Source organism: Salmo salar, chromosome ssa24 (assembly GCF_905237065.1).
Source record: "Salmo salar chromosome ssa24, Ssal_v3.1, whole genome shotgun sequence".
Lineage (NCBI taxonomy): Eukaryota > Metazoa > Chordata > Actinopteri > Salmoniformes > Salmonidae > Salmo > Salmo salar.
Window position 1 is genome coordinate 1756551 of NC_059465.1, and position 11990 is coordinate 1768540.

Here is an 11990-nt window from a genome sequence, read left to right on the forward strand (position 1 = left end):
ATGCATAGAGACAGAGTGGTGGGTATTCGGAGCAGACCTCAAATACTACTCTAAATCATTTCAAATGATTTAGCTAAACTTGACTGAGCTAGCCTATTGCATTGCAACAATAGAGAAGTCCCAAAAGTGAAAACCAAGCAAATGCGGCACACCTGGCACACCAGGCAGGCTAGGGCAAACGCTCAAAGTATTTTAAATATTTTAAATCCTATGTGAACCCAGGTATGTTTGACCCATTGTCAGTCATGCAACCTGCAGATTTGGAAGAGTATGAGGTCAGAGATTCAACTGGAACCGCATAAAAAGTAAAAACATGAACGGATATATTATAATCTAAAACATGTGTAGGTATGTGTATTTTTTTCTTCAACTGGACTAGTGAAGAGGGAAAGAGGCTCTAGTTAACTTAACTCAACAGGACTTGTAATTTGTCAAATAGAATTGCACACAGAAAAAATTATATTTTCAAGCAAGACACGCTGTCACTGCATATCTAGTTTGAATCCGACAGGACACACATTTAGAACAGATAATTAACTTGAAGTGAGGCAGATCATTACATTTTTTTAAGGAAAATATGATGTTCAACATGACCATGAGTCAGGATATGTTAACATTGTGGACCCTCACCCATGCGACAGGTAGCCTAGCAGTTAGAACGTTGTGCCAGTAACTGAAAGGTTGCGGGCTCGAATCCCTGAGCCAACAAGGTGAAAAATCTGCCGATGTGCCCTTGAGCAAGGCATTTAACCCTAATTGCTGGATAAGTGTCTGCTAACATGTAAAAAAAATCCTGTGGTGAAGAGTTGACCTGAATGTTTATTTATTTGAAATACTGTCATCTTGCCCCCTCTACTGGTGGCATGCATTTCTGCTCCATACCAGTTTACAACTGTAGGCTTAGAAGAATGGAAGAATGAAGACAGCAAGACACACTTACTAATAACTCAGAATAGCATGGGGCTCTGTGCCACTGACCTCTCATGAAGACAGAGATAATGAGAGAGACTTGCTCTGTGAAGAAGGGAAGGAGATAGAGACAGACAGAGAAACATAGTCTTTTGAAACCACACGCACACACAGACTACATGACACCTCGCCTTGCATCGACCCTGACTGCTCTTTTCACTCCCCTGGTCCACTGGTGCTGCCTAGCTATTGTTAGGCTGTAACACTAGTCCTGTGACTCTAACTTACCCCTCTCTCTCGCTGTATATGTGACACAGAGACATAAGAGGACTTTTTCTCCCTTCTCTCCACAGAGCCAGTGTGTTTCCACCATCCACTGGGTCCCTATGAGATGGCCATGCAGACCATGGCCCTGTCCCCTGTTCCTTCTATCACCTTCCCTGTAGCAGAGGCCATGAGAACAGACTGGTGCCAGCTTCTCCCTCTGAACATGAGACCTAGCCTCTAATTAACACAACAATAGAGACAAAGGGTGTCTGGTTACCATAGAAAAGAGAAAAGGTTTGGTCCCAATCAATGAACAGGCAGGAAAACTGCCACTTTCTGCACTAAAAGATAAAGAGGTAGAAGAAGTCAGAAACTGGAGTAGGATAAATAGGCTAGTGTGTGTGTGTGTGTGTGCGTGCGTGCGTGCGTGCAAGCGAGTGTGTTTACAGGTCTGTTTATTTTCAGTTTCGTGAAAATTGAGCAATTATCAAACATAAAACATAAAACAAACATTGGTGTTGAACACTAACCTACTGTATATATAATCGTGCTGAAATTGCATCAAAATGAGGGAGATCAAATTTGACGTATTTAACTCAAATGAGAATCAAGCTTGCAAGTAAGCATTTCACTGTACTGTTTACACCTGTTGTATCCTGTGCATGTGACAAATCAACTTTGATTGATTTTGAGGTGAGAAAATAGAATAATATCTAACAGTAGAGATGGAAAAGGGAATTGTTGTTTATACACATAGAGAAAAGTATACTATTATACTGTAGTAGTACTGAAGTAAAAGTACTAGCACAGTGGATAAACATTATAGTCACCATCAGTTTAGATAAGTCGTACACATGAAGTACCTCTTTTTATCCATGTCCCACAAGTATACACCTTGAACTAATCAAAAACATTTTGAACGGTCATCCAACTCGGAAACTCTGGCAACTTTCTAGAGCTCCGCATTTCCGACCTGAAGATCACCAGTCATAGTTTGACCTCATTTTTTCAGAGTTCCCAGTTGTCATGTGCTACTTTTAAAAAATATGCCAGTTTCCAACTTGGGTCGGATGACCATTCAAAACACATTTGAGTTCCCAGTTGTCTTGAACGCAATGAAGTCGGACATTTACGAGTTCCCAGTTGCTTTTAAAGCGGCATGAGATTCACCATGTCGGCATGAAAGATGGCTGAAGCGGACGCTGATTGGAATATTGTCCAAAAGAATGGAAAATGTGGCAAAGTAGTGTACAGTGCTGAGAATGTATCTTGTAGGAGTATAGTTTGTTAAGGAGGAGCAGCTGATCGGATTCCCAATTTTGAAGAATACATTTGAGATATCCAAACTGGTGGAGAGAGTGCTGGGTAAATAAAGACCTCCTCCATTCCTGTCATTATTGAAAGAGATTGTGATATCTCAAAATAGGGCTACTTAATGTTAAATCCCTCACTTCCAAAGCAGTTATAGTCAATGAACTAATCACGGATCATAATCTTGATGTGATTGGCCTGACTGAAACATGGCTTAAGCCTGATGAATTTATTGTGTTAAATGAGGCCTCACCCCCTGGTTACACTAGAGACCATATCCCCAGCGCATCCCGCAAAGGCGGAGGTGTTGCTAACATTTACGGTCCCAAATTTCAATTAACAAAAATCATTTAAAAAAAGAAATACTGGGTTTTCGTCTTTTGAGCTTCTAGTCATGAAATCTATGCAACCTACTCAATTACCTTTTATAGCTACTGTTTACAGTCCTCCTGGGCCATATACAGCGTTCCTCACTGAGTTCCCTGAATTCCTATCAGACCTAGTAGTCATGGCAGATAATATTCACATTTTTGGTGACTTTAATATTCACATGGAAAAGTTCACAAACCCACTCCAAAAGGCTTTCAGAGCCATCATCGACTCAGTGGGTTTTGTCCAACATGTCTCCAGACCTAGTCACTGCCACAGTCATATTCTGGACCTAGTTTTGTCCCGTGGAATAAATATTGTGGATCTTAATGTTTTTCCTCAAAATCCTGGACTATTGGACCACCATTTTGTTACGTTTGCAATCGCAACAAATAATCTGCTCAGACCCCAACCAAGGATCATCAAAAGCCGTGCTATAAATTCTCGGACAACTCAAAGATTCCCAGATGCCCTTCCAGATGGAAGTCTTCCGATTAGCTTGGAAAGACAGTACCGTGCAGTACCAAAGAGCCCTCACTGCTGCTCGATCATCCTATTTTTCCAACTTAATTGAGGAGAATAAATTTATTTTTTATACTGTCGCAAACCTAACTAAAAACCAGCATTCCCAAGAGAGGATGGCTTTCACTTCAGCAGTGATAAATTCATGAACTTCTTTGACGAAAAGATCATGATCATTAGAAAGCCAATTGCGGACTCTGGGAATTTCTCCAATGCTCAGTTGTCCTGAGTCTGCACAACACTGCCAGGACCTAGCATCAAAGGAGATACTCAAGTTTTTTAATACTATATCTCTGACACATTGATGAAAATAATCATGGCCTCTGAACCTTCAAGCTGCATACTGGACCCTATTCCAACTAAACTACTGAAAGAGCTGCTTCCTGTGTTTGTCCCTCCTATGTTGAACATAATAAACGGCTCCCTATCCACCGGATGTGTACCAAACTCACTAAAAGTGGCAGTAATAAAGCCTCTCTTGAAAAAGCCAAACCTTGACCCATAAAATATTTAAAAAATATTGGCCTATATCAAATCTCCCATTCTTCTCAAAAATGTTTGAAAAAGCTGTTGCGCAGCAACTCACTGCCTTCCTGAAGACAAACAATGTATACGAAACGCTTCAGTCTGGTTTTAGACCGCATCATAGCACTGAGACTGCACTCGTGAAGGTGGTAATTACCTTTTAATGGCGTCAGACCAAGGCTCTGCATCTGTCCTCGTGCTCCTAGACCTTAGTGCTGTTTTTGATACCATCGATCACCACATTCTTTTGGAGAGATTGGAAACCCAAATTAGTATACACGGACAGGTTCTGGCCTGGTTTAGATCTTATCTGTCAGAAAGATATCAGTTTGTCTCTGTGAATGGTTTGTCCTCTGACAAATCAACTGTAAATTTCAGTGTTCCTCAAGGTTCCGTTTTAGGACCACTATTGTTTTCACTATATATTTTACCTCTTGGTGATGTCATTTGGAAACATAATGCTAACTTTCACTGCTATGCGGACGATACATAGCTGTCCACTTCAATGAAACATGGTGAAGCCGCCAAATGGGCCCTCCCTAGAAGCCTGTGTTTCAGGCATAAGGAAGTGGATGGTGGCAAATGTTTTACTTTTAAACTCGGACAAAACAGAGATGCTAGTTCTATGTCCCAAAAAACAAAGAGATCTCCTGTTGGATCTGACAATTAATCTTGATGATTGCACAGTCGTCCCAAATAAAACTCTAAAGGACCTTGGCGTTACTCTGGACCCTGATCTCTCTTTTGACGAACATATCAACTCTGTTTCAAGGACAGCTTTTTTCCATCTATGTAACATTGCAAAAATCGAAAACTTTCTCTCCAAAAATGACGCAGAAAAATGAATCCATGCTTTTGCAACTTCTAGATTAGACTACTGCAATGCTCCACTTTCCGGCTACCCGGATAAAGCACTAAATAAACTTAAGTTATTGCTAAACACGGCTACTAGAATCTTGACTAGAACCCAAAAAATGGATCATATTACTCCAGTGCTAGCCTCTCTACACTGGCTTCCTGTTAAGGCTAGGTCTGATTTCAATATTTTACTGCTAACCTACAAAGCATTACATGGGCTTGGTCCATGGGCTTGCTATCTTTCCGATTTGGTCCTGCCATACATACGTATGGCTATGCGTACGCTACGGTCACAAGACGCAGGCCTCCTTTTTGTCCCTAGAATTTCTAAGCAAACAGCTGGAAGCAGGGCTTTCTCCTATAGAGCTCCATTTTTATAGAATGGTCTGCCTATCCATGTGAGAGACGCAGACTCGGTCTCGATCTTGAAGTCTTTATTGAAGACTCATCTCTTCAGTAGGTCCAATAATTGAGTATAGTCTGGCCCAGGGGTGTGAAGGTGAACGGAAAGGCACTGGAGCGACAAACCACCCTTGCTGTCTCTGCCTGGCCGGTTCCCCTCTCTCCACTGGGATGCTCTGCCTCTAACCCTATTACTGTTGCACTTCCATGCGTCCCTAGGAGGGGTGCGTCACTTGAGTGGGTTGAGTCTCTGACGTGATCTTCCTGTCCGCGTTGGTGCCCCCCCTCGGGTTCGAACCGTGGGGGAGATCTTCGTGTGCTATACTCAGCCTTGTCTCAGAGTGGTAAGTTGGTGGTTGAAGATATTCCTCTAGTGGTATGGGGGCTGTGCTTTGACAAATTGGGTGGGGTTATATCCTGCCTGGTTGGCCCTGACCGGGGCTATAGTTGGACGGGGCCACAGTGTCTCCCGACCCCTCCTGTCTCAGCCTCCAGTAATTATGCTGCAATAGTTTATGTGTTGGGGGGCTAGGGTCAGTCTGTTATATCTGGAGTATTTCTCCTGTCTTATTCGGTGTCCTGTGTGAATTTAAGTATGCTCCCTCTAATTCTCTCTCTCTCTCTCTCTAGCTCTCTCTCTCTCTTTCTCTTTTTCTCTTTCTCTTCGTTCTGAGGACCTGAGCCCTAACACCATGCCTCAGGACTACCTGGCCTGATGACTCCTTGCTGTCCTCAGTCCATCTGGTCGTGCTTCTGCTCCAGTTTCAACTGTTCTGCCTGCGGCTATGGAACCCTGACCAACTGACATTTACTCCTGAGGTGCTGACCTGTTGCACCCTCTACAACCACTGTGATTATTATTATCTATGAACGTTTCAACATCTTGGCCATGTACTGGCCACCCCTCAGAGCCTGGTTCCTCTCTAGGTTTATTCCTAGGTTCCTGCCTTTCTAGGGAGTTTTTCCTAGCCACCGTGCTTCTACATCTGCATTGCTTGCTGTTTGGGGTTTTAGGCTGTGTTTCTGTATAGCACATTGTGACATCGGCTGATGTAAAAAGGCCTTTATAAATACATTTTATTGATTGATTGAGTAAAGTGAAGGCTGTGAGGATCACCAGAGGCGGACTTGTTTAGATTTTTTGAACTTTTGAGGACCAGAAGGAACGTGTGTTGCATCTCACCGATTTCAGAAGTTTGATGTGTGGTGTGTCTTCGGAACAGGGCACCCCTCAAGGGGGTAATATCTGGCATCTCGTGAGAAGTCGATGTTGAAGAGATTAATAATATTCCTGGAGTGATTGATGCACGTCGGATGAATCGTGTGGGGAATGATAAAGTAGTTAAGTTTCTGTTCTTTTGTTTTTGATATAGAGTCTCTCGCCCTACTCAAGTGCAGTTGAGGTATATAAAGTACAGAGTCAGAGCATTTATCCTAAGACCAATGCAGTGTGATCACTGTAAAGCTTTCGGACACATTTCAAGTGTTTGCAGAAGGGAGAAGCTGAGATGTCCAACTTCTGGAAAATATAATATAATGTATTTTAAAAGTGCTGAAAATGTGACAAGTTTCAATTGTGGTGGGAACCATGAAGCCACGTCTTTCGAATGCCCGACAAGGATGAAAGAGAATGGTGCTCCTGAAAAGTCCGTGGTGGTGGATAGGCCTTCACTGGGCTCCCGAGTGGCGCAGTGGTCTAAGACACTGCATCCCAGTGCAAGAGGTGTCACTGCAGTACCTGGTTTGAATCCAGGCTGCATCACATCCGGCTGTGATTGGGAGTCCCATAGGGCAGTGCACAATTGGCCCAGTGTCGCTTGGGTAGGTTGTCATTGTAAATAAGAATTTGTTCTTAACTGACTTGCCTAGTTAAATAAAGGTAAAATAAAAGCTGCAGGGGTTGCCTTTCACCAGCAGAACCCAGATATTTTAAAGTTTAACAAGGTGGACTTTGTGGCCTTTATAGCTATGGTGATTGTTGGCACTGCCAAGGTGGAGGTCCAGGAAAATAGATATCATTGTGGATTTGGCGGAGCGGTTCCTGGGACTGAAAGGAAAGATCTCTCGGCGGAGGAGTTGCATGGAGTATTGTCACAAGCCGTACCACCCTTTCAGGACCTAGAGCCTGAGAAGGGAGATATGGGGATTTTGAAGGAAGGAAGGAAGGAAGGAAGGAAGGAAGGAAGGAAGGAAGGAAGGAAGGAAGGAAGGAAGGAAGGAAGGAAGGAAGGAAGGAAGGAAGGAAGGAAGGAAAGAAAGAAGGAAGGAAGGAAGGAGTGGGAGTTTTGGTTTGGTTTTGTCAAGGTACTATTTGTATCAGTGGTGTAAAGTACTTAAGTAAAAATACTTTAGTTGTTTTAAGTAGTTTTTTAGTGTCTGTACTTCACTTTACTATTTATATTTTGACAACTTTCACTTTTTATTCACTACATTCCTAAAGAAAATAATGTAATTTTTACTCCCACATTTTCCCTGTTACCCAAAAGTACTTGTTACATTTTGAATGCTTACCAGGATAGGAAAATGGTCCAATTCACGCACTTATCAAGAGACCATACCTGGTCTACCCTACTGCCTCTGATCTGGCAGACTCACGAAACACAAATGCTTCGTTTGTAAATTATGTCTGTGTTGGAGTGTGTCCCTGGCTATCCGTAAATTTAAAAAAGAAAATACAATTGTGCCGTCTGGTTTGCTTAATATAAGCAATTTGAAATGATTTATACTTTTACCTTTGATACTTAAGTATATTTAAAACCAAATACTTTGACTTTTACTCAATAAGTGTTTTACTGGGTGACTTTCACTTTCACTTTTCCTTTAGTCATGTTCTATTAAGGAATCTTGTACGTTTTCAACCACAGATTTTTATTTGGGTTGAGTAAGTTCGTTTTCCGTGTCACGTATGGATATTCTTTTACCTTGTTTTTTAAACCCGTCCAGTTGGTGGCGGCAATACACCTTGTTGGGTTGTAGTCCGCCATAAAGCCCACAGAAGAAGAAAAATACCATGGCGGCTTCCATTAGGTTGCTCGCTCGGAGAATAGTTCGTGATGCTTCTCGAACTATCAACAGCAGTGTGTCTGGTCGAATAGTCAGTTCGAGTTGCCCTTCAAATCTTTCAGCTTGTCGATGTTTCAGCGATGGTGCCGCGGACAAAAGTACACATTTCGGCTTCGAGACTGTGTCGGAAGGAGAGAAGGCAGAGAGAGGTAACGTTAACGTTAGTTAGCTACGTTAAGGCTGCTCGGATATGTGTTATATTAATACGCCTAGCATGTTGGTTCAGTTGACCATTAATGCCCGACCTTGGATTGTATGTTCATTGCAAATGTATCTCAAAGTCTGTAGAGGCAAACCATTTTACCTCCTATAATTTAGTTAATGTTATCTTGCTTGAAAATCGATTGTTACCCTTGCCCTACAACAATCCGCGTGGGTAAGTTAGTCTACATACCCCCTCCAACTCTTTTGCCACGGTTAGCCGTGCATGCCCCAATGCGTAATATGGGCTTTACTCCCAGTCCCTGATATCGACTCTCTTCCTTCAAAACTTTAACCCAGAGATTTGTATAGTTATGGAGTAGGTTTCCCCTATTCATCTGTGTTCAAACCTTCACCTGTATCTCCAGTTTACAAGGTGTTTGAGAGCGTGGCCCAGAAGTATGATGTGATGAATGATGCTATGAGTCTGGGGGTCCACCGGCTCTGGAAGGACATGCTACTCCATGTTATGAACCCCCAGCCAGGCATATGCCTACTGGACGTAGCTGGAGGAACAGGTAGGCTTCTTATTCAGTGATCATAAAAGTAGTCCTTATGTAGCACAGGTGACTTTTGAATTAAACTCTCGTAGTGAGCTAGCCCTGCCTTAGTCTTGTAAGCGCATGTTTTATTCACATCCCACTGGTTACACACTTGTAACAAAAAAAAATTCGATGCCAATTCAAATAAATCACTTCAACTGTGCACCTGCAGGTGACATCTCCTTCAGATTCCTGGACTATGTGAGGTCTCAGCGGGAGCGTGTTGCACGGCGGACTGCCCGGGCCAACCAGACCCCCTCCTGGCAGGAGATATCAACCAGCTACACGACCCCCACGGAGGGAATAGAGATGGAGACAGAGGCCAGAGAGTCCAGGGCTGTAGTCTGTGACATCAACAAGGAGATGCTAAAAGTGGGCAAACAGAAAGCGGAGAGCATGGGCATCAGTAGTGGTAGGGAGATTTAATTTAACATTTTTATTGAATTGTATATTATCTGGTGTATCACCTCACCCACTGATTAGTCAAGCTACTATCTATATTATTTATATGCGCACAGTATTACCCTCCATTTACTACCTTTCTTTAGTACACCATATTACCCTCATTAGACATGTATGTGGACTGTGCTTTCAATAAGTACTCGTGATTTCTGTTGGCTTGACTGGTGTGTGTGTGTGTGGTCCTGTGTAGCTCAGTTGGTAGAGCATGGTGTTTGCAACACCAGAGTTGTGGGTTTGATTCCCACGGGGGACCAGTACGGAGAAAAAATATATGCATAAGTCGTAAGTCGCTCTGGATAAGAGCATCTGCTAAATGACTAAAATGTGTGTGTGTCACAGGTCTGTCCTGGGTGGTAGGAGATGCAGAAGAACTGCCTTTCGATGATGACCAGTTTGATGTGTACACCATTGCTTTTGGCATCCGTAATGTCACCCACATAGACCTGGTAATCCTTCTCAATCCACTTAGTTTTAGTGTACTCCTGGCAGGCAAGGAAATAAACATTTGTAATTCATCTTGCATTCATTGTACACCAGAAATCAAACTTGATAATGTAGCCAAATAGAATACTCTTCTATCTTTTAGCATTAGTTTGGGTGGATTATTTTATGTTAAACAACTTTTGTTTAATGATAAACAGGCTATGAACTGACTTGTTTATTAAATTGTCTTTTAATTCTTGATTAAGAGATAGCAAAAGCTGAGGTTGCCCAGGCCGGCGGAGATACAATCTTCGGCAAAATCATTCGCAAGGAGATTCCTGCAAAAATATTATTTGAAGATGTGTCACTAAAATGATCAAATAAAATGTTTTTCCTCTGTCTTATTTCCAGGCTCTACAGGAGGCTGTACGGGTGCTGAAGCCAGGGGGAAGGTTCATGTGTCTGGAGTTCAGTAAAGTCACCAACCCCCTGCTTGCCAGGCTCTATGATGCCTACAGTTTCCAGATGATCCCAGTGCTGGGGGAGGTGATCGCTGGCGACTGGAAGTCCTATCAGTACCTGGTGGAGAGCATCAGGAAGTTCCCAGACCAGGTAAGAATGAATGATTCAATCATCCTTCTGTACCTATTCTGTCTGGCCCTTTGGTGGCCAGATTTATGCTGAATAGATTTCTCTGAAACTATCTTCTTCAAATACTGCCTGACTAAATTACATCAGTTGCTCTTTATAATTCAATTGAGTATTGTGTATGTTTGTATACTTAAGTTTTGCTCTATGTTTTTACCTAACTGTTTCTCTCCTATTCTCTCCCTCTACAGGAGACATTCAAACAAATGATTGAAGATGCAGGGTTATTTTCTGTCCGCTACCACAACCTGACAGGAGGAGTGGTGGCCCTACACTCTGGATTCAAGCTGTGAACAGAGCAGTGCTGATCTAGGATTGGGTACCCACTGTCAATTTCAAATTGTATTCATTAGGATCTAAAAGGCGAAACTGATCCTAGTTCAGCCCTCATACACTGAGACATTTTATGAATACGGCCCTGGACTTAACTCTAACCAGTCAAGGCCGAGGCCCAGTGTCAGACAGACAGCTCCTCTAGGGTATGTGTGACTGGGGTTTTAAACCCAAGCAGATTCCACCGCAAACGTCAAGGAAACAATATACACTGACATGCTGTCTACAATATTTGTGTATTGTATTTATTTTTCTGATGGTTTGAGGAAAGGCTGGCTTTTCTCAGGGGGTACAATAAATAATCTATTTGGCAGGTTTCAATGTGTTCTGTCTCAAATGGCACCCTATTTCCTATATGGACCCTGGTCAAAAGTAGTGCACTATATAGGGTGCCATTTGGGATGTAGCCTGAGCGACCAATGGGAGGAGCACTTAGCAAAGGGCGCATCATGACAACTATTTAAAATCTCAATCTTTGTAATGTCAGCTGGTTTTACAATAAAAGTAAACGCCTAAGTCCTCTTTTGTGCTTTAGTAATCCAATATTGTTTCCTGCTTTCAAAATAAGTACTAACTTCTGTGAAACATCTATAAATGCTTGATTTAGTCACTTCTCTCCATCTTTATAGAGCAGTCCTCCCATGTGAAGTCATACTACCCTCCTCTGGTCAACTGAGAAACTACACTGATCACTCTGAAGGTTATGGATTGATATGGTACCCTCTTGCCAAAACTTGACTGAGCCACACAAAGCCACTAATTGTGTACAAATCAATCAAATAAAACTTTATTGTAAGCACATTTTAAATCATGATACATTTTACAGTGAAACAATAAGATGAAGGCGAATTGTTTTTAAACTGAAGGCAATTAAAGAGGTGAATGCAAGAATATTCAAACAAAATATGTGTAAAATAATAGTGACAGAGCACCTCACAAGAGAAGATAGTCTCCATAAAACAGTCATTTTCTGTTTTCTTTTATTACAACTTCAGGCCAGTCATTACAGGTATCTGAGGACAGTCCTATTGTTGTGGCCACAGTTGTTTTTAACATTTTAATTCAGCTGTTTAAAATGCGGTTGTTTAGTAAGAATGCATTGCTGAGTTTCAGTGTGAGCCTCATGTACTAAGTTTTATATTAACAGGGGTGGAC

The 11990-nt window shown here is 42.2% G+C and overlaps 1 protein-coding gene across 1 annotated transcript; it reads left to right on the forward strand.

Moving 5' to 3' along the window:
* The first annotated feature begins 8057 nt into the window (after positions 1 to 8057).
* Positions 8058 to 11357, forward strand: coq5 (coenzyme Q5, methyltransferase). Its single transcript, XM_014170567.2, has 6 exons — positions 8058 to 8375; positions 8796 to 8945; positions 9142 to 9381; positions 9771 to 9877; positions 10266 to 10466; positions 10694 to 11357. The coding sequence occupies exons 1-6, from the start codon at positions 8174 to 8176 to the stop codon at positions 10793 to 10795; spliced, it is 1002 nt and encodes a 333-aa protein (XP_014026042.2). The 5' UTR covers positions 8058 to 8173; the 3' UTR covers positions 10796 to 11357.
* Positions 11358 to 11990: the final 633 nt, after the last annotated feature.

Bases quoted from the DNA above. Each gene is read 5' to 3' on its own strand.
- coq5 (XM_014170567.2), top strand. From the start codon at position 8,174: ATGGCGGCTTCCATTAGGTTGCTCGCTCGGAGAATAGTTCGTGATGCT. The intron at 8,946-9,141 runs GTAGGCTTCTTA...GTGCACCTGCAG, and splicing joins GGACGTAGCTGGAGGAACAG to GTGACATCTCCTTCAGATTC. The intron at 9,878-10,265 runs GTAATCCTTCTC...TCTTATTTCCAG, and splicing joins ATGTCACCCACATAGACCTG to GCTCTACAGGAGGCTGTACG.